Genomic DNA, 23061 nt, shown 5'->3' on the forward strand with positions numbered 1-23061 from the left:
ATACAACAGCTGAAGGCTATGTTCACACTGCGGAATTCTGCGCAGTGAACGTTATCATCAGTGTGAACGGGCCTTCCCGTGAGATCAGTTCACACTGCGGAATTTTAGCAGCGGACAATTCCGCCGCTGAAATTGTTCCGTTCAAAGAAAGAACATGTTCATTCTTTGTGTGGTAGTCGGCGAGCACCGCATAGCCGTCAGTGGTGATGGCGCGGCCGTCAGACGAAATCTCAGCTCGCCGAGATTCCGCAGTGTGAACATACCCAAAGGCCTTTAGTTAAAGGAGCACTCCGGGATATGAAAACTTATCGCCTAAGGATAGGGGATAAGTTTCAGATCGCGCGGGGACTCAGCTGATATCCCGTATGGGGACCCCGACTCTTTGCCGAAATCGCGTGTTTAGACCACCGCATGTCGTGGCGGCTGACACGCCCCCTCAATACATCTCTATGCCAGAGACTACCGAATGCAGCGCTCCAGCTCTCCAATAATCTATTGAGGGGGCGTGTCGGCCGCCATGTCATGCCGTGGTCGGACATGCCGCCTTGTTGCTGACTGGTGGGGCCCCATACGGGAGATCGCGGTAGGGGAGCGGGGGGATACGTTCACAAGTGCATATTTTCTGCCGCAGGTTTTTCTGGCCGTAAAAGCAAAAAGTAGCCGTCCTGGAAGTTCTATGGGGAAATGTAAATTTATTACCACAATTTAAAACGGTTTAAATGAAAAATGAGTGAAAGAACCGCAGGGCCCTCTGCAGTCTATTCACTCAACAAGTGAGATATAAATGTAGTAAATAAAAATAGGATTAGAATATAAATAAAAACTTATCAGTACACAAAATATTGGTAGCAATAGGAGAGGGTGACGATTTAATATTGTAGGCTGGGTGGTTACTATAGCGGTATTGTTACTAAATAAAATAGCAGTTGTTTTTAGTAAATGAGCTGCGATTAATGAACAAAGATAATAGTAAATATATAAAACTCCTAGGAGATAATAATAGTTCTGAAAGAAGGAATAAAAGCTTTAGGTGACAAGCACCGCTCACCCAGCGGGACTCTGGAGTCCGGCAGAGAGATATATATATATTAGACTGCAAGTAATGCCCCTTAAAGGGGTACTCCGGCCCTGAGACATCTTATCCAAAGAATAGGGGATAAGATGTCTCACCGCGAGGCTCCCGCCACTGGGGACCCCCTCCCATACACTTGCATAGCGGAGGGGGCGACGTCACACGGGGGCGGAGTTGTGACATCACGATACCCTGGCCCTGTGGTCGCCACCCGGCTGTTTGTGAGCTGGCACCGCGGCGTGCAGCGCAAACAGGTGGGTGGTGGCGAATACAAGATTGCGGGACCACTGCGGTGAGACATCTTATGCCCTTTGGATAGGGGATAAGATGTCTCGGGGCCGGAGTACCCCTTTAATGTTAGCGAGGTCTCTCCGATAGTTCTAATGGCTGATGATGTGGAGAGGCTGTAAGGCAATGAGATACAAATGTAGAAAGGACTGCAAGTCCCGTAATGACTAGTGATGAGTGGCATAGGCCATATTCAATTTCGCAATAGTTCACGAATATTTGGACGAATATTCTTCCTATATTCACGAATTTCGCATATTTGTTCACTTTTTTTTCATGCAAAATTCATAATTTTTGCATGTGCGCGATTATATCTTTCAGCTACCTACGTTCCTATTGGTTGCTAGGGATGTTGCTAACCTCTGAATACTGTATTTGCATCATTCTCATTGGCCCACAAGCTAAAAGAAGGGAGGGATCAGTGTCCTCTGGAAGGGCAGATATTCGCCAATTTTCGCATATTCGCCTTCTTTGGACCACAAGCTGGAAGCAGGGAGGGATGATCACTTTTTATTTACACAGTACACATCATTGTGAAAAAATCAAAACGCATATAATTCGCAATATTCTAAATATTCACGAAATCTTGAAGTGCTGATATTCGTGTGAAAAAAATCGCTATTCAAATATTCGCGGGGTTAGCAAAATAGGTTGGGGTTAGTAAACATTCCCTGCTGGTTCTAGTAGTCCATTGACTTCTACTGGTAGCAAAATCTGCAGCAGAAAATGTACATGTGCCCTTTTAAAGGAATACTGCAGTACCGCAGGATAGGGGATAAGTGTCTGATCGCGGGGGGGGTCTGACCGACCGCGTGATTCCCACCCCCCCATATGATCTCCCGTACTGGGACCCGGCATTGATACGCCCCCTCCATACAGCTCTATGGGAGAGGCGGGGATGCATGAACGCTGCGTCTCCGCCTCTCCCATAGAGATACATGGAGGGGGGGGGGTTGTCGGCCGCAGCGTCATGATGCAGATTACACGCGTCCTGCACGGGAGGGCCACAGAAGAGTCGGGGCCCCGTACATGAGATCACAGAGGGTCCCAGCATTCGGACCTTCCTGCGATCAGGATAGGGGATAAGTGTCTAACATTTAACTTCTCTAGTGCATATTGAGGCTGTGGCAAAACTACAACCTCCAGCATGCCCGGACAGCCAACATTGATCTAGGACAGTGGTCTCCATACTGCGGCCCTCCAGATGTTGCAAAACTGCAACCGAACTGTAGTTCTGCAACAGCTGGAGGCATTGGATTGGGAAACACTACGTATATCTAGTGTAGTGGTGTCCATGCTGTGGACCTCCAGCTCTTGCTAAACTACAGAGCTTGTGGATGGGAGGCTGAGGAAGGAGGGTGAATTTAGGGGGCTGATGGAAGGGGGAGTGTGGTAAGGAGGCGGGGGGGCAGGCGGATGGATGAAGTAGGAGACTGGTGTGGAGAAGGAGAGGAAGAGAGCGTTGATAGGGGGGTGTGAATAGGGGGCTGAGGGGTGTAAATATGTAAATCCGGCTCACACCCCCACTGAGCCTAGCATTTTTACCCATTTTTTAAATAAGGTTCGCACCCATCCGACTGAGGGGAAAAATGCAGATAGTCAACTAAATAGAAAAATCACACTGCCTACAGGTCCTTTAACGTGATGTACAGGATTAGACAAACATGGCTGCTATAGGTCATAGACAGCGCCGCCCCTGTCAATTGGTTGTCTGCTACCAGGATCTAGGGGGGGAGATTTATCAAAACCTGTGTGGAGGAAAAGTTGCCCTTAGCAACCAATCAGATCGCTTCTTTCATTTTGCAGAGGCCTTGTTAAAAATGAAAGTGATCTGATTGGTTGCTATGGGCAACTGGTCAACTTTTACTCTGGACAGGTTTTGATGAATCTCTTCCCCCCCCCCCCCCCCCCCCCCCCTGGTCTTTTCCAGTTTCCCGGCCTTGAGGGGTTATGTCCTGTGCCTCACACCTATAGGAGGAGAGTGGGCTCAGAACTCGCCATCCAGACGAGATTTATGGCAAACATTGTCTCGGAAAAAACGGATGACAACCATTACTGTCCTGGAGCAAAGTGCTGAGGTGTGACCCCTCTTCCCATATAGTTGGAAATTCATTTGTGTAGAGCAGTGTTTCCCAACTGAGCATGCTGGGAGCTACAGTTTTGCAACAGCAGGAGGCACACTAGATGGAAAACACTAGTATAGAGGAATGCTTTCTAAATCTAGAACAATATAGTATTTGGTCTTTATGGATCGCTTAGATCTCCTGGAGATGGTGGCGGCATTTATCATTGTAGGTGTAAGTGAAGCATTTATCATTGTAGGTGTAAGTGAAGCATTTACCATTGTAGGTGTAAGTGAAGCATTTATCATTGTAGGTGTAAGTGAAGCATTTACCATTGTAGGTGTAAGTGAAGCATTTACCATTGTAGGTGTAAGTGAAGCATTTACCATTGTAGGTGTAAGTGAAGCATTTACCATTGTAGGTGTAAGTGAAGCATTTATCATTGTAGGTGTAAGTGAATCAGTTTTACACTTTTTTTTGTGTGCTGGTGATGTGTAGAAGCACCAAATGTATTAAATGGTCACAGAGCATTTGATACATTTTGTTCAGGTCACATTTTCAGAAATTTCTCACAAATACAGAAAGCTAAGTCTGGGCTGGTGCAGTTTTAGAGACTTTTCAGTGGCTTTCCACCTTTTTTGCGCCTTTTCATAAAAAGGCGCAGTTCATAAAATCCCATCCATATCATGTGTATTGCCAAAATCAGTGGATTGCAACTCAAAATCAGCAGAAATGTGTAAACCAAAAGGGGCAAATAAACCCTGCTTGCGCCTTTTTTTGCACCTTTTCTAGACCCAAAAAACAGTCTAAAGACAATGATAAATGTCGTCCGGTGTCTTTATTAAATGGAGGATCTTTGACCCCCTGTTACTTCTGCACAATACAAAAGGGGAACAACTTAATCCCAGTACGCGGCATACACAGTAATCACAGCTCTACAATGCACCTTTGGCGCTGTCCTGGCATGCTGGGAGTTATAGTTTCGCAAAAAGCTTGAGGGCCATAGGTTGGGGAACACGGCTTTATGCAGATCTGTGTCACTTAGGTGGTGACAAGCAAAAGGACATATGGGGGGATTTTATTTATTAGTGGTTGTGCATATTTATCTATTTTAAAGCGGATGTGCCAGCAGGTTTTCAGGGTATAATGTAGGGGCATGGTTGTATGGGGCATCTGACTCGAAATCCATTAATAATTGACCCCTCCAGTGCCGAGAATTCAGTGGCCAATGGGGAACTCTCAGCGGGCTTCATAGCCCAATTTGCATATATTTTAAAACTCTCGGCACTGTAGGGGTCAATTATCTAATGTGGGGTATGTACAGAAGCCCTATACAGCTGTCCCTTACTGTATACCCTATAACAGTGGTCTTCAACCTGCGGACCTCCAGATTGGGGATCGACCGATTATCGGTTCGGCCGATATTCACGATTTTGGACGTCATCGGTATCGGCAATTACCTTGCCAATAATCCGATAATGCACCCCCCACCGTTGCGCCGCACCTCCCTGGCCGCTGCCCCATTGCCTCCCCCCATCCCCGGTTTTACCTGTTCCCGGGGTCCACGCTATTTCTGGCTCCTGCGCGTCCTGTGTTGCGCTGCGCAATGACGAGTCACATCCTCTACACAACGTCACTGTCATTGCGCACAGTGACAGCTCAGGAGGACGGCGCCGGTGACAGAAGTAGAGCGGACCCCGGGAACAGGTAATTATAAAACCGGGAATGGGGGGAGGCAATGGGGCAGCGGCGGCGGTCTCTGGCCGATGTGGTGCGGGGGACGGGGGTTGCGGTGCGCCGGGTGGAATAAATAGGCGTTAACTTATACCGGAATATCGGTATAAGTTATCGGCTATCGGCCCTAACCTCCACAGAATATCGGTATCGGCCCTAAAAAAAAGGATATCGGTCAATCCCTACTCCAGATGTTGCAAAACTACAACTCCCAGCATGCCCGGACAGCCGTTGGCTGTCCGGGCATGCTGGGAGTTGTAGTTTTACAACATCTGGAGGTCCGCAGGTTGGAGACCACTGCCCTATAACCTTCTGACAGGTCCGCTTTAATAAGTAGACAGCATGTGTTCAATGTGTTGTAACTAGAGATGAGCGAACTTGCAGTAAATTCGATTCGTCACAAACTTCTCGGCTCGGCAGTTGATGACTTATCCTGCATAAATTAGTTCAGCTTTCAGGTGCTCCGGTGAGCTGGAAAAGGTGGATACAGTCCTAGGAGACTCTTTCCTAGGACTGTATCCACCTTTTCCAGCCCACCGGAGCACCGGAAAGCTGGACTAATTTATGCAGGAAAAGTTTGTGACGTTCGTATCGAATTTACTGTAAGTTCGCTCATCTCTAGTTGTAACTTAAAGGGGAACTCCACCCCTATACATCTTGCTCTTATCCACTTTCTAAAGGATAGGGGATAAGATGTCTGGTCGCAGGGGTCCCGCCGCTGGGGACCCCCAAGGTCTCGGCTGCGGCACCCCAGGCATCCAATGCACGGAGCGAACTTTGCTCTATGCCAGATGACTGGTGATGTGGGGCGGAGGCTCCAGACGTCATGGCCACACCCCGCTCGTGATGTCACGGCCATGTCCCCTCAATGCAAGTCTATATGGAGGGGACTCCATGAACCTCCGGCTCTGCACCTGATTCTTTAAATGAATGACTGATGCAGCAGGGAGATCGCGGGGGTCCCTGCGGCGCGACCCCCCCGCAATCTTATCCCCTAAGATGTCTAGAGGCGGAGTATCCCTTTAAGGATAACTGTCTCCAGTGCCACCGTTTAGGTAGCTACTCATTGTCAATAAACCAACCTATGAAACGGCCCTGAAACACGACTGGGAATATAAGCTAAACCAGACGGACCCATGACATAGACTGCTGTTTCTTGTCAGTCCACACAGCTCTGAGGGTGTTTATTCTTTTTGAGGGGGGGGGGGGGGTCTCTTCTTTATGGAGAAGATTGTGCTTTGGCAGATAATCCCTAGTCATGTGTTAAGGCTCTTTCATAGGTCTGATGCTGATTGGACAGTTTTCTTCATTCAGGAGGAATGCTAATTTGCATACTTTTTCCCAGGAAGACTTCATATACCAGCTGGATCTTCTCATTGAGAAGCTTTATTGTTTTTATTGGGTTTTGCTGTAGAAGCTTTTCGTATAATGAAAACCATTGCTGGGTTGGTAGGAGGTGCCCCTAACATGGGGCTGGGGTCATGAACTATTGTATTAACCTGCACTGAACTCCTCCCTGTCCAGGACTTCTGAATATTTTATGACACAATCCTCACAATTTTTTTTTTCTGCTCAAATAAAGTTTTTAAAAACAATTCAGGCCTTTTTTTTAATTTTTTTTATTTATTTTTTTATTATGTTTGTCTTGAAACTTAAAATTTGAACACAATATTAAAAGGTTGTTATCCAGGAATAGAAAAACAGAACTAATTTTCTCCACAAAACAGGTTGTGTGGTATTGCAGCTCAGTTCTATTGATGTAAATGGAGCCAATTTGTAATACCGCAGGCAGCTTGACGTGAATGGAGCCAAGTGGTATTACCATACACAACCTGAGGACAGGGGGGGGGGGGGGGGGCTGTTTTTAGAATAAATTATCCGTTTTTCTATTTCTTTAAAGTCTGCCTGTCATAAAAAAAATTTTTTTATATATCCATACCATTTTATGTCTACATTGTTGTTTGGGTGAAAAAAAATGCTGTCCTTGAAGCTATTGTCTGTTTGTCTCTATGGCTTGTCAATCATCCTGATGTGAGACGGGAGCATGTTATAGAGCCTCAGTGTACAGAGCCCCGCTTGTCCTCCGGTGTGCAGGGCCCCGCTTGTCCTCCGGTGTACAGGGCCCCGCTTGTCCTCCGGTGTACAGGGCCCCGCTTGTCCTCCGGTGTACAGGGCCCCGCTTGTCCTCCGGTGTACAGGGCCCCGCTTGTCCTCCGGTGTACAGGGCCCCGCTTGTCCTCCGGTGTACAGGGCCCCGCTTGTCCTCCGGTGTACAGGGCCCCGCTTGTCCTCCGGTGTACAGGGCCCCGCTTGTCCTCCGGTGTACAGGGCCCCGCTTGTCCTCCGGTGTACAGGGCCCCGCTTGTCCTCCGGTGTACAGGGCCCCGCTTGTCCTCTGTGTACAGAGTGTACGGAGCCGCACCTGTCCACCCTCACTTCATTTATTTGGTCTCCTCATAGAGACACAGGCAATAGCTGCAGGGACAGCTTTTCACCCAAAAATATTTGTTAACCAATGTAGATTACAAATATACATATAATGGTATTATCTACATTATATAGAAAGTTTTTGTTAACAGGTAAATTTCAAAGGGTTTGTCCAGCGAAAATTTATTTTATCCCCCATTCACAGGATAGGGGATAAGTATCTGATCAGGGGGTGGGGGTCTGACTGCTGGGGCGGCACGCACTCCATTCACTTCTATGGGAGCACCGAAGATACCAGAGTACAGCACTCCTGGGCACTCCCATACAACTGAATGCCAGGGCCCTCTTTTGGAGACCACAGGAGTCCCAATGGTTGGACCCCACCCAAACCAGATCTATGCGGGGGGGGGGGGGGGGGGGGGAGGGGGACCCTTAGGGTTACTCCGGTAGGAAACAAATGTTTTCAAATGAACTAGTGCCAGAACGTTATACAGAGTTGTAAATAACTTCTATATAAACATTGTAATCCTTCCAGTACTTATCAGCTGCTGTATGCTCCAGAGGAAGTTGTGTAGATTTTTCCAGTCTGACCACAGCGCTCTCTGCTGCCACCACTGTCCAGAACAGGAGCAAATCCCCATAGAAAACGTATTCTTCTCCAGACAGTTTCTGACACGGACAGAGGTGTCAGCAGAGAGCACTTTGGTCAGACTGGAAAAGAACCACTCAACTTCCTGTGGAGCAATACAGCAGCTGATAAGTACTGGAAGGATTAAGATTTCTATATAGAAGTAATTTACAAATTTGTATAAATTTCTGGCACCAGTTGATTTGAAAACATTTGTTTTCCACGGGAGTAGCCCTTTAAGCTATTTGTGGTTGTCCACCCCCATGGCCCCTTACCCCCCTGAGTATTTGTTGCTGTCGCCCTTCCCTTGGCTGTGGGTGTCTTGTCTGTGTCTACAGTCTCCTCTTGTCTTGTCCTTCGGCTTCTCCTGCTTCCTTTCCATTGCTTGGCTGTGAATTCTCATGTGACCCCAGTAAAGCAATAATGAATGAACACGGTGACTCCTTCCTGCTTTTCAGGTGTTTCAGAGTTTGGAGGATCATCACCTGGAAGTGGTGTCCTTCTTCCGGGAGAACGGATTTCACGGCCTCATTGCCCACGACTCTGAATACGCTCTGTGTAACATCCCTTCTTACTACAGCTCTCACGCCCTCAAGCTCAGCTGGAATGGGAAGAATCTCACTACCAACCAGTTTCTAATGCAGGAGGTGGCCAAACAGCTGGGCCTCAAGATGAGCAACTTCCCCATCTTCGCTGCCCTTTTGGGTAAGGTGGCCACCGAGAAGCAACGTTCTGCAGCCTCATACGCACAATTGTATCGCACAGATCCCGTACGTCAGTAATTCTCAACCAGTGTGCCTCCAGCAGTTGCAAAACTACAACTTTCAGCATGCCCGGACAGCCTACGGCTGTCCGGGCATGCTGGGAGTTGTAGTTTTGCAACAGCTGGAGACACGTTGGTCCGGAAAGAATGTCTTAGGGTATGTTCACACATTCGGATTGATTTTTTTTTCCGCTGCGTATATGAAAGGGGGACGGGCTCTTCTCGGCTGTCCGCAGCAGATTTTCCGCTGCGGAAAATCCGCCGCAGTCCCTACTGACTTCAATGGGGCTTGCGGTTGATTTTCCGCAGTGTGAAGTCCGCCGTGGAAAATCTGCTGCGGACAGCCGAGAAGAGCCCGCCCACCTTTCAAATACGCAGCGGAAAACCCGCAAAAAAAAAAATCCGCCCGTACGGATAATGTACCCTTAGGCTGGGTTCACACCACGTTTTTTGCAATACAGTTCCCATATACGTTTTCAATTTGAAAACCGTACGGAACCATATTGAAAACCGTACACATTGACTCTCCATTGAAAACCGTAAGCCAAAAGATGCATCAGGTTGTGTACTTTTTGCATCTTGTACGGTTTTGTCCGTTTTTTTTTTTTTTTTGTTTTTTTCTGTACCCAAAACCGTAGCCTACCACAGTTTTTTTTAAATTTTTTTTTGTCCGGGTGAAAAACCGTATTAAACCCGTATTTGGTTCCTTTAACATGGGAATTAGAGATGAGCGAACTTACAGTAAATTCGATTCGTCACAAACTTCTCGGCTAGGCAGTTGATGACTTATCCTGCATAAATTAGTTCAGCTTTCCGGTGCTCCGGTGGGCTGGAAAAGGTGGATACAGTCCTAGGAAAGAGTCTCCTAGGACTGTATCCACCTTTTCCAGCCCACGGGAGCACCTGAAAGCTGAACTAATTTATGCAGGAAAAGTCATCAACTGCCGAGCCGAGAAGTTTGTGACGAATCGAATTTACTGTAAGTTACCTCATCTCTAATGGGAATCAATGAGAACCGTATGTGTGTACAGTTCCATCCTGTTTGCACAATACGTTTTTTGAGTTTGCACATGCGCAGTGCATACCAAAAGTTCCACCTACCTTGCTTGCTGGGAATGGAACTTTATTCAGAATGGAATGAAAAGTTAAAAAGCGCATGTTTAAAAAAAAAAAAAAAAAAAAAGTGGTTGCAACCGGACATCATTTTTCAAACAGTATACGGGGTAAGATTTGTACACACGTTTTGATACAGTTTAGTCCGGTTTTGAGGAATCTGTTTTTCATCAAAAACCTGATACAGGAACTGAATTGTAAAAACGTGGTGTGAATACAGCCTTAGTGTGATTTCTGTACGGTATTAGGGGCCAAAATAAGCAAATGCATTCATGAGGCCTTGTGTGTGCGTTTATAGAATAATCCAGTAGTGGTAAATGTGCCCCTATAATGATATAAAGGGGTACTTCGGGGAACCAAACCCATAACCCGATCCTTTCCCTCTCTACTTATTTGACTAAAAATCATTCATTAGCCATATATAGAGAAGTTTCCCCTCTTTGGTTGTCACTTACATGGATGAAGTGAGGGAATGATAACATCCAGCCATCCACTCTGTCTCTGTCCAATTCCCTCTCTGAAAGCAGCCCCCACTCTCCAGAGAGACACAGACCATGTGGTTTCTTCCATGCACTGATGAGTCATGTTCTCTTTAGTGATGAGAGCTGGAGGTGTGTGCAGCTTCAGCCAATCAGACACTGAATCTCGCTGATGCTCAGAGCAGGAGGGTTGGGGCTGGCTGAAGCCGTCAGCTGTATGGGCATGCTGGAATTTGTAGTTCTGCAATAGCTGTAGAGACGCAGTTTGGGGATAAGATGTCTGAACACGAGGGTCCACGCTGAGCCCCCCTCTATCTCTGGGCCGGCAGCAGCAATGTCTGGAACACGGAAGCTTGGAGCCACTGTGTTTGTGACGTCACCCCACGCCCCCTCTATTCATGTCTATGGAAGGGGGCGTGACGGCTAGTGCGTAGCCGTCACGCCTCCTCCCATAGACATGAACAGTGCGGACGTGGCGGTTGTAGTCTCCAGTCATCTGGCATGGAATGGAGTTCGCTCTGTGCACCGGATGACTTTGTGCCGCAGCGGAGATCACAGGGGTCCCCAGCGGCGGGACCCCCACGATTAGACATGTTATCCCCTATCCATTGGATAGGGGATAAGATGTTTTCCAGCGGAGTACCCCTTTAAATAGCCATTTCAACCAGTTATATATCCCATACTGCTCTGCTGGAGAATTCGGATGATATCGGGTGCACGGTAGCTTCTCTCTCTGTAATTGCACAACATTACACAGTTTGCACCTTCATACAACATTAGCTAATACTTTGCTCAACTTTCCTGTGCTCATTTTTTTATTTTTACTTATGATGGTTTATTCTCCATTTAAACAGCATTATATTCAGTGCAGTGCATTGTGGGAGCTCAGTGGTTAGATCACATGACTGCATAACACAGATAGGGGGCTAAGTTCACACTATCATTGTTCTTCGACCTGTTCAGAGCCCGTTTGTTTTTTTTTTTTTTTGTGCCTAAATGGGACAGAGCACAACTGACCCCACCGGGTCCCGATGGATTCCATTGACTTGAATGGGGTCCGTCGTGTCCGTTTTTCTTTTTTTTTTTTTTACAGGAGTTGTGCGGAGAAAAAAAAATAGGACGTGCAGTATTTATTTTCTTCGCTCAACTCTTGTCCTTCAGACGGACAGACCGGAGCTCCATTTAGTAGAGCACGCCTGCAGTGTGAACGAGTCCTAAACTGCATACAGCAGAACAGGCCCGAGATGTTGTGTGATGACAGAAAAAGTTGCAGATTTAAAGGGGCACTCTATTGGGAAACATTTTTTTTTCATATCAACTGGTGACAGAAAGGTAAAGTGGCACTCTGCTGCTCAGCGTTTGGGACAAACTGTTGCGAACGCTGGAGCCAGCCCCGGGAGCTCGTGACATCATAGCCCCGCCTCCTCAATGCAAGTCTATGGGAGGGGGCCTGCGCAGGGAACTTAGATCGCCGCGTCTAAAGAGTTAATGCCAGACATCTGCCTGAACCGCGATGTCCGGCATTAGACACGGGTCCTGGCTGCTGATAGCAACCGGGACCGTGCGGGTATGATGAGAGCTCAGCTCCTGAGCTCGCTTCATAACCCTCCCATGCCGCAACGCCTTATAAACAGGGTGTTTTGCGGCAAGGGGTTAAAGAGTACCTGTCATCAAACCATATTTTGGAACTCAGATTATATTCCCTAACTACTCCCAACATCCCTCCTGCCCTTAAATTGTTTTCCAAGCTTTAAAAAGCTGTGTATCATACCTTTCCCCATGCTCACATTGTGTGAGCTCCCGGCACGAGAAAGTGGGCGTTCCCCAACAGGCCTGGCAAACTAACTGCCTTGTGCATGAAACAGGACAGAGCCACCTAGTGGCTGTTTTTTCAATCACATTAAAAACATACAAAGGTTAAAGGAGTATTTCAGGATGGGAAAATTGCCTGTCAGACTGCCGGCAGTAAAAAAAAATAGAGGTACATGCCTTCCATCGCTCCTCCGGTAACCCACTCTGGTCTCCGCTGCGATCCTCTTGCTGGTGGTCATATTGCACTCAGCCAATCACCGGCCACAGCGAAGTCCCGCCTCGGCCGGCGATAGGCTGAGTGGCAGTATGACATTTTCGGCCCCGGCAACTGCTGCTTATCATTACATAAGGAACAATATATTAAAGGTTTAGTTTGGTGATAGGTTTAACCAGGTATGAGTGGCATCTGGGGCAACATGGAAGATTACATGGTATTAATAAGCACTAGTTTGAGAAGGGGAGGGAATAATGGGTTGCAGCCGTCCCTTCCTTTCAGTTTAACAAGGTTGCCATTAAAGTCTATTAAACCAGTGGTGTAATCTTATTGCTGCAGGTAATCATATTCTTCCGGATGAAGATTTGGCCGCATTTCATTGGAGTTTGCTGGGACCAGATCATCCTCTCGCTTCACTCAAGGTGATTACTTCTGTGCATGTGACATCACGATTTGCAGGGCGTCTGACGCCGAATAAGTATAAATGTACATTTTAGCACTGCAAATGACTCTCATTCTGATATAGTGTCACTGTGCAATATCTGATGCTTATCTATAAGTAGACCTAACAACAGAAACACATGGAGTCACTTGTTAATATATAGACATTTTTATTGTTATGCATTAAAAGAACCATAAGGTTTCAAGAAAGAAAAAAAGGGGAAGGGACAACAGCATCAAAAAAATACAGCGACATCACCGGCACATCTGCCGTTAAAGATGGTGGTAGGTGGGCATATTATGTATGGTATAAAGTACATACAATCTAATTAGCAGCAGTATGGAGCACTAAAGTGATCGAGTACAATATAGTTTCATAGTTAAAGTGCCATATGCTATAGGTCAAAATCTAGCATAACAGTGCAGCAAGATAGTACATGACGAATACCCACAAGAGAAGGTGCACGGCAGAGACCTGGATAGCGCCACTCCTACGCGTTTTGGTACGCTGACTGCGGCTCTCCAGCTGTTTCAAAACTGCAACCCCAATCATGCCACATGTTTTTGTAGTTTTGCAACAGCTGGATATCTGCAGGTTGGGGAACACCATTATTAGGGAAGACCTTACTACAGCTTGTAGTTACCCTATATTTTAGACAGTATAGACAGCTACTCTACTGACTACATCCTATCCATGCCTTACACCAGTAGTCTCCAAACTGTGTAGTCTCCCTGCATGCTGGGAGTTGTAGTTTATCATCATCTGGAGCGCCACAGTTTGGAGACCACTCCTTTACACAGTTGGCCATATATTTAAAGGAGTACTGCAGTCTTAGACACTTATCCTTTATCCGCAGGATAGGGCATAAGTATCAAATCGCCGGGGGGGAAAGATGTCCGACCACTGGGACACCACGCGATCTCCCGTACAAAGACCAACCATTGCCGTGGATCTGCGCAGCTAATGCGGGGGTCGTTGACCTCACAGAGGTAGACGACACGCCCCCTCCATACAGCTCTATGGGAGAGGCACGAACGCTGCCTCCCCACCTCTCCCATAGAGATACATGTCAGGCGTGGCGTCATGCTGCGGCCAACACTCCTCCTGCATGGGAGAGCCACCTCAGAGCCAGGGCCCCGTACAGGAGATCACGGGGGTCCCAGTGTTCAGATACCCCACCCCCTAGCGATCAGACACTTTTACCCTATCCTGCGAATAGCGGAGAAGTGTCTATGCCTGCAGATCACCTTTAAACCCCCCAATATAACAATCCAGTCCTAGCAGACAATAATATTTCTCATGCCCGTTTTCCTGATATGACTGGTTACTTCCAGGTCCGTGCCCACCAGCTTGTCCTGCCACCTTGTGACGTGGTCATAAAAGCCGTCTCCGAGTATGTGGCAACTATCAAAGACTCCTCCAATCTGGACGCTGTGGGGAAAGAGATATTCAGACACTCACAGGTGAGTAGAAGGTCCGCTTTACATATACATACACACACATACATTTCATATATATATATATATATATATATATATAATTATTATTTTATTATAAAAAAAAAATTATTATATATATGTATATGTATATATATATATATATATATATATATATATATATATATATATATATATAAAGAGAATATCCACAGCACACATCCAATAGGTGAAAAATCAGAAGTGGTTTATTCCATCAAACAGTGTCCAGAACAACGTTTCAACCAGCTCAGAGCTTGAAAAAGACCAGGAGAGCTGGTTGAAACGTTGTTCTGGACACTGTTTGATGGAATAAACCACTTCTGATTTTTCACCTATTGGATGTGTGCTGTGGATATTCTCTTTTTATTTAAAATGGATCCCTGACCCGGGTCTGGACCTGCGAGCACTCCAGACCCGACAAAAGTCCATAAAAGTAGAAAAACAATAGTGCGGCACTCCAGAAAAGTTGCAGAAAAATAGGCGAATTTATTGTCTCACATCATAGAAGCTGCAGCTGCTAAGATGTGAGACAATAAATTCACCTATTTTTTCTGAAACTTTTCTGGAGTGCCGCACTATTGTGTTTAATATATATATATATATATATATATATATATATATACATATATATATATACATATATATTATTTAGTAACATCACTGTGAAAGTCAGGAAGAGAATTCATCCATTTATTTTATTATTTATATTTTAGTCCAGAACAGAAGATAAGATCGAACGCTTTAAAAAAGCCGTGGAATATTATTCAGTCGCCACCAAGCAACGTCCGCCTCCGCTCAATCCTTCTCCTTACGTTGGTGGGTATGCTAGTAAATCCTATATGCAAAGTACTCTAATGCCTCTAAGCGAGCCTGCCTCCAGCTGCTGCAAAACTACAACTCCCAGCATGCCTGGACAGCCGTTGGCTGTCCAGGCATGCTGGGAGTTGTAGTTTGGCAGCAGCAGGAGGCACGCTGGTTGGAAAACTCTGCTCTAAGCTTCTGCTTTCCTCAGTTGCAGGATATGGGCCCAACCAGTTCGGAGTCCCTCCTTTACCACACAACCAAATGGGAGGAGTACATGTCGGCAAGCCTATGGTGAGCGTTGTTGTCTTACAGTGATTAGTATTAGAGATGAGCGAACTTACAGTAAATTCGATTCGTCACGAACTTCTCGGCTCGGCAGTTGATGACTTATCCTGCATAAATTAGTTCAGCTTTCAGGTGCTCCCGTGGGCTGGAAAAGGTGGATACAGTCCTAGGAGACTCTTTCCTAGGAATGTATCCACCTTTTCCAGCCCACCGGAGCACCTGAAGGCTGAAATAATTTACGCAGGAAAAGTCATCAACTGCCGAGCCGAGAAGTTTGTGACGAATCAAATTTACTGTAAGTTCGTTCATCTCTAATTAGTATGTCTGGGATGAGGGAAAGCGCCTGTTATCCATAGGCCTTGCCTGGTATTGTAGCTCAGCCCCATTCACTTGACTATGCAGTACCAGACACAACCCATGGACTACAGTGGAGCTGTTTCTGTTTCAGGCATTAATTTTACTGTTCTTAGCTATAGACGTTATTCGGATTGTCTGTATTTGTGGAAGTATTGAAAATACTTAATAAGAATCGTAAATTCTTAAAGGGTACCTGTCCCTTTAAGAAACTTCTGCCATGTCCTAGCGACATGTCAGAAGTTTTTTGGTCGTCAGTGGGGTTCCGGTTGCTGAGACCTTCAAAGACTCCTAAAACGAATACACAGTGGCACCCAGTGAAGAACGCTGGGATCCCCAGTGATCTCCCGTACGGGGCCCCCGGCTCTCTGTCTAAATTGCGCGTGTCGACCACCGGCTGAAACACCCCCTCAATGCAGCGCTCCGGATCTCCCATAGAGATGTTTTGAGGGAGCATGTCAGCCGGCGGTCGTACATGCCCCCTTCCTGCAGACTGCCGGGCCCCCATGTGATCTGACACGTATCCCCTATCCTAAGAATAGGGGATACGTTTTTATATAAAAAAACAACATGTTAAATCTGCTCCATCATCGACACTCTGGAGGTCCCTGCAGCCTTTGGTTACTCTTCCTGCTGTAATGAGTAATACGACCGCTGCAGCCAATCACTGGCCTCCATGATGACGGCAGCATGTATGGGACACAGGGATTGGCTGCAGCAGTCACATGAGTGTGCGGCGCATCATTGCTCCAGGAATAAGTAAACAATGATGAGCCAGGAACCATTGGAGCATAGATGCTAGAGTGACGGGGGAGTAACAGGAGTACAATGTTTTATTTTATTTTTTTTCTGTTTGTTTTTAGTTCTGTACCTCTTTATGCTGTTGGGTTAAATTATTACAGGGGATATCCAGGTTTAGAAAAACAGAGATGATTTATTCTGAAAACAGCGCCACTCTTGTCCTCAGGTTATGTGCGGTATTGCAGCTCAGTTCCTTTGAATTGGAGCCAAGTTGTAATGCCAGACACAATCTGAGGACATGGGTGGCGCTGTTTTTGGGAAATAAAGGCTTTCTGTGTCTTTCTATTCCCTCATAACCCCTTTAAACTTTTATGGTCTATTCACACGTACAGTATTCTTCGCAGATTTTCTGCTGCAGATTTGGATATAAACTGAATGACTGATCACAGCTTAAAATCCTGCGCATCAAATCTGCACAGAATACAGGGAGTTGTAGTTTTGCTTTGAGTTGTAGTTTTTCATACTATAAGCCTGTACCAACAAGTTTGGGTGACACCGATGACATATTCCCTTTAACCCCTTAAAGGGGTACTCCGGTGGAAAATGTTATTATTATTATTATTATTATTATTTTTTTTTTTTTTTTTTTTTTATCAACTGGTGCCAGAAAGTTAAACAGATTTTTAAATCACTTCTATTAAAAAATCTTAATCCTTCCAGTACTTTTTAGGGGCTGTATACTACAGAGGAAATGCTTTTCTTTTTGGATTTCTCTTCTGTCACGACCACAGTGCTCTCTGCTGACACCTCTGTCCATTTTAGGAACTGTCCAAAGCAGCATATGTTTGCTATGGGGATTTTCTCCTGCTCTGTACCTAAAATGGACAGCAGAGGTCAGCAGAGAGCACTGTGGTCGTGACAGTAGAGAAATCCAAAAAGAAAAGCATTTCCTCTGTAGTTTACAGCCCCTAAAAAGTACTGGAAGGATTAAGATTTTTTAATTGAAGTAATTTACAAATTTGTTTGACTTTCTGGCACCAGTTGATTAAGAAAAAAAAAAGTTTCCCACAGGAGTACCCCTTTAAAGCATTGTCTTCTCTTATAGTTCGGACACCACCAGATGCCTGCTAAGCTGCAGTATCATCAGCACCACCCGTTTCCTCCCGGACCCAACTCCGGGTTCATGTTCCCTCCTCACCACATGGGCGAATTTTCTCACTTCCACGACGATAACTTTCTGAAAGGGGGCCCGTTTTCCGGCTGGTCCCTGCCATATGACACGACCGCTTCCAAGTTCCATAATCACCTGACTTTGAAGCCTTCTCCATCGTCGGGCCAGGAATCGTCACCCTCCTCTTCATCTGATGAAGACCATAATGGCGCCGCATCCAAGTAATTCTCATCATTTCTTCCCTTTTATATGTCATGTAATGAAGTCTTGCTGTAGGTTAGAGCCTTTTATGTTTCTTCCTGCAGCCATGTGACGGATAACCGTCAGCATAAGACTAACTGGGAGGAATCTTCTGGTGACAAGCTATCCCAAAACTGGGGCCACCAGTCTGGAGGGGGAGAGTCTGGCCAGAACATGGGGCACAACGAATCGCAGATTCCATCATTGCTGTCCATGGCGACAAGGAACCACATGGACATCACCACTCCACCTCTACCTCCGGTGGCACCCGAAGTCTTACGGGTGGCAGAACATAGACATCGCCGTGGACTCATGTACCCATACATTTACCATGTTCTTACCAAGGTACGACACATTGCTTTAAAGGGGTACTCCGGTGGGGAAAAAAATTTTTTTTTCAAATTAACGAGTGCCAGAAAGTTATACGGATCTGTAAATTGCTTCTATTTAAAAATCTTAATCCTTCCAGTACTTATCAGCTGCTGTATACTCCAGAGGAAGTTATTTTCTGTCTGATCACAGTGCTCTCTGCTGACACCTCTGTCTGTATCAGGAACTGTTCAGAGTACTTTAACTCCCTTAAGGGTACGTTCACACGTACAGGATCCTGTGCAGATTTGATGCGCAGGATTTGTAACTGCCGATTAGAAGCTGCGCTCAGTCATTTCGTTTACATTAAAATCTGCAGCAGAAAATCCTGCGCATCAAATCAGCGTATGTGTGAACATACTCTAAAGAGGTACTCCGCGGGAAAACTTAAGTTTTTTTTTTAAATCAACTGGTGCTAAAAAGTTAAACAGATTTGTAAATTACTTATATCTAAAAATCTTAATGCATCCAGTACTTATCAGCTGCTATATGCTCCAGAGGAAGTTGTGTAGTTCTTTCCAGTCTGACCACAGTGCTCTCTGCTGACACCTCTGTCCATGTCAGGAACTTTCCAGAGTACAAGCAAATCCCCATAGCAAACCTCTCCTGCTCTGAACAGTTCCTGATATGGACAGAGGTGTCAGCAGAGAGCACTGTGGTCAGACTGGAAAGAACTACACAACTTGCTCTGGAGCATACAACAGCTGATAAGTACTGGAAGGATTAAGATTTTTATATAGAATTAATTTTAAGCATTTCTGTATTGTAAGCAGAACACCACTTATATCACTGTTTTCCAACCAATGTGCCTCCAGCTGTTGCAAAACTACAACTCAATTTAGCCAAACAACAAGAACGGCAAAACAATACGTGCCGTATGTAGGTCCCGGGGGTACCAATATATAGCCAAAAACAAAGAGACCCACAATACTAATATTATTTCAAAAAGTATAACAATCTTTATTAGACAATAAAAAAAAGTTTTAAAAAATTAGTAAAAGGCAGAGGATGACCTTACGCAGGAGACAACAGGTGCCAGTGGACCTGGTATGGGTAATGTAGGTATTCAGTCAAGAGCATACATAATATAAGGCTGGCGTAGCTGCATGCTTATAATATCGTAACAATAGATATAATATCTAACATACATTGAGGTAACATAGGGAGCAGCAATGCAATACAACAGACATTAATAGGAAATACCTGACGCCCCCTGACGAAGCCCATACGCGAAACGTGCGTTGGGGTGTTGGTGCTTGGTGCTCCTGGCCTTTGGGTATATGACAGGTAGTCTTTTTTAGGTATTTCCTATTAATGTCTGTTGTATTGCATTGCTGCTCCCTATGTTACCTCAATGTATGTTAGATATTATATCTATTGTTACGATATTATAAGCATGCAGCTACGCCAGCCTTATATTATGTATGCTCTTGACTGAATACCTACATTACCCATACCAGGTCCACTGGCACCTGTTGTCTCCTGCGTAAGGTCATCCTCTGCCTTTTACTAATTTTTTAAAACTGTTTTTTATTGTCTAATGAAGATTGTTATACTTTTTGAAATAATATTAGTATTGTGGGTCTCTTTGTTTTTGGCTATATAAAACTACAACTCCCAGCATGCCCGGACAGTCGTTGGCTGTCCGGGCATGCTGAGAGTTGTAGTTTTGCAACAGCTGGAGGCACCCTGTTTGGGAAACACTGCCCAGGGCTAATTCTTCTACATGTTTATTTTTTTTGTCCCCATAGGGTGAGATTAAACTGCCTGTTTGTATAGAGGATGAGTGCAACGGCGACCTTCCTCCTTCCGCCATTCTCTTCCGCCCAGCCCGACAGTATGTATACGGAGTCCTCTTCAGCCTCGCCGAGACCCAGAGGCGTCTGGAGCGACTAGCAATGCGTCGTCGCCTGCCCGTGGACGGTAAGGGGTTAATGTGCACTTTTTTTTAATGGCTTTTCTACTGTATAATGTGGACTGGTTACTCAGCATTTAGGGGGTTCTTAAAGGAGTAGTCCAGTGGTGAACCCAGTAGTGAACAACTTATCCCCTATCCTAAGGATAGGGGATAAGTTTGAGATCGCGGGGGGTCCGACCACTCGGGCCCCCTACGATCTCCTGTACGGAGCCCCGACAGCCCGCGGGAAGGGGGCGTGTCAACCTCCGCACGAAGTGGCGGCCGACACGCCCCCTCAATACAACTCTATGGCAGAGCCGAAGCGCTGCCTTCGGCAATCTCCGGCTCTGCCATAGAGATGTATTGAGGGGGGCGTGTCGGCCGCCGCTTCCTGCTGAGGTCAACACCCGCTATCTGGCCGGAGAGCCTGGCCCCCGTACAGAGAGATCGCATGGGGCCCCATCGCTCGGACCCCCCGCGATCTATAACTTATCCCCTATCCTTAGGATAGGGGATAAGTTTTTCACCACTGGACTACCCCTTTAAGGTGACAGAACGTGTACACAGCGCAAACCACAAACCAGGTGACGCTTGTTTACTTCCTGTCTTTAATACTTTTTCTCTTGCTCTATGCAAATCCTTTTGTTCTACTAAGCTGCCTTATCTGAAACATAATCTTCCTACGGATATTTCTTTCTTCTGTGTGCCATCTCCCCTTCACTTCACGGAGTTGTCTTATTTTATGGATATTCATTGCTAAAAGGGGTCTATTGTGTATAGGACTTTAACCCCCTTATGGGTACGTTCACACGTTCAGGATCCTGCGCAGATTAAAAAAATGTTAGGGCTGTTAAACCACCATGTTTACATAAATGCTAACAATTGGTCATTCAGGAATGAAACTCTACTAGTGCAGTGTTCCAGCTGTTGCAAAACTAAAACTTCCAGCATGCCCTGGCAGCCGTACTTTTGCAACAGCTGGAGGCACCCTGATTGAGAAACACTGGCATAGTTGAAAGAGACGACACCTTGATACGATTTGCTAATTTTATTGTTTTTCATTTACTTCCCTAGTTCCACCAGTGATCATCAAGGAATGGTCCGCCTATAAAGGAAAGTCTCCTCAAACACCAGAGCTGGTGTCCGCATTGACCTTCAGAGAATGGACCTGTCCAAACTTAAAGAAACTATGGCTCGGCAAAGCTGTAGAAGACAAGAACCGCAGAATGAGAGCGTTCCTGGCATGTATGAAGTCGGACACCCCCAGTATGCTGAATCCTGCCAACGTGCCCACTCACCTCCTACTGATGTGCTGCGTACTGCGGTAAGGAGAACCGCTCTTCTGCCTTTATGGTGTTAAGCCTCGTTCATACGGCGGAATCCAGTGAAACTATATCCTCTGGAAATTCGTTTGCAGCAGAGTTCCATTATTTCCAAGGGGATTCTGCTGCATAGTGCACATGGTAGAATTTAAACATCTGGCGTGGAATTTTAAAGGGTTACACCAGTGCTCCAGCATCATGGCCACGCCCCTCGTGAGGTCACACCATGCCCCCTCCATTCATGTCTATGGGAGGGGGCGTGTCGGCAGACACGCCCCCTCCCATAGACATGAATGGAGGGGGCATGGTGTGATGTCTTGGGGGGTTACGTGGCCGTGACTTCACAACCACTGCCACAGGAACCTGGCCAGGGAGCCTCAGCAGCGGGACACCCACAATCAGACACCTTATCCCCTATCATTTGGAGATCATTAGGGGATAAGATGTCTAGCAGCGGAGTACCCCTTTAAGTTCTTTAGTTGGAATCCGCTCAGAAGTGCATTGCCATCTATGGAGATGGCACATTTCCGAGCGGTCGTAGCCAGCCGGACAGTCCGCAGAGGAGTAGTTTTGGCTCCTCAGGACATGAAGTAGTCACAGCCTCTTCTTATATGCAGATATATGATGCAGTGGCCTGGAGGAAGGATATTACTGAGACACGAGCTGGATGCGTTCTTAGCCCAAGCTGTATCTTCTCAACTATATGAGCCAGACCAACTTCAAGAGCTCAAGGTAAGGGATGAACGTCAATCATAAACTTATGGCCTTAGGCTGCATTCACACCATGTTTTTGCAATACAGTTCCCGCGTCAGGTTTTTGATGAAAAACGGATTCCTCAAAACCTGACTAAACTGTATCAAAACCCCCATACGGTTTGAAAAATGATGTCCGGTTGCATCCGTTTTTTGTAAGAAAAAGAACATATACATTTTAAACTTTTCACTCCATTATGAATAAAGTTTCACTTGTTTGATTGAAATTCTAAGAGAAAAACTTTCAGCGTGCACTGCGCATGTGCAAAGTGAAAAACCGTATGGTGCAAACCGGATGGAACCGTACGCACATATGGTTCAGTACGATTCCCATTGACTTCCACGTAAAAATAAAAAAAAACGTATACAGTTTCAATACGGTTTTTCACCCAGACCAAAAACCGTCGTAGACTACGCTTTTGGGTACAGGGAAAATAACGGACAAAACCGTACAAGATACAAAACGGACACAACCGGATACATCTTTTGGCATATGGTTTTCAATGGAGAGTCAATGCATACGGTTTTCGATACGGTTCCGTACGGTTTTAAAATTGAAAAGGTGTACGGGAACTGTATTGCAAAAATGTGGTGTGAACCCAGCCTAATTCT

At 45.9% G+C, this 23061-nt stretch overlaps 1 protein-coding gene across 3 annotated transcripts in view; it reads left to right on the forward strand.

The window, feature by feature from the left end:
- FAM120C (family with sequence similarity 120C) overlaps nucleotides 1–23061 on the forward strand; it is a 45233-nt gene that overhangs the window by 2561 nt on the left and 19611 nt on the right. For all 3 annotated transcript variants that reach the window (XM_056540439.1, XM_056540440.1, XM_056540438.1), the window contains exons 2-11: nucleotides 8671–8917; nucleotides 12933–13015; nucleotides 14370–14498; nucleotides 15227–15329; nucleotides 15526–15608; nucleotides 17803–18089; nucleotides 18174–18453; nucleotides 20229–20400; nucleotides 21449–21698; nucleotides 22314–22428. In XM_056540439.1, the coding sequence (XP_056396414.1) occupies nucleotides 8671–8917; nucleotides 12933–13015; nucleotides 14370–14498; nucleotides 15227–15329; nucleotides 15526–15608; nucleotides 17803–18089; nucleotides 18174–18453; nucleotides 20229–20400; nucleotides 21449–21698; nucleotides 22314–22428 (1749 nt within the window). The remainder of the gene's footprint in view (nucleotides 1–8670; nucleotides 8918–12932; nucleotides 13016–14369; nucleotides 14499–15226; nucleotides 15330–15525; nucleotides 15609–17802; nucleotides 18090–18173; nucleotides 18454–20228; nucleotides 20401–21448; nucleotides 21699–22313; nucleotides 22429–23061) is intronic.

The sequence above is a fragment of the Hyla sarda genome, chromosome 9, assembly GCF_029499605.1.
Source record: "Hyla sarda isolate aHylSar1 chromosome 9, aHylSar1.hap1, whole genome shotgun sequence".
Lineage (NCBI taxonomy): Eukaryota > Metazoa > Chordata > Amphibia > Anura > Hylidae > Hyla > Hyla sarda.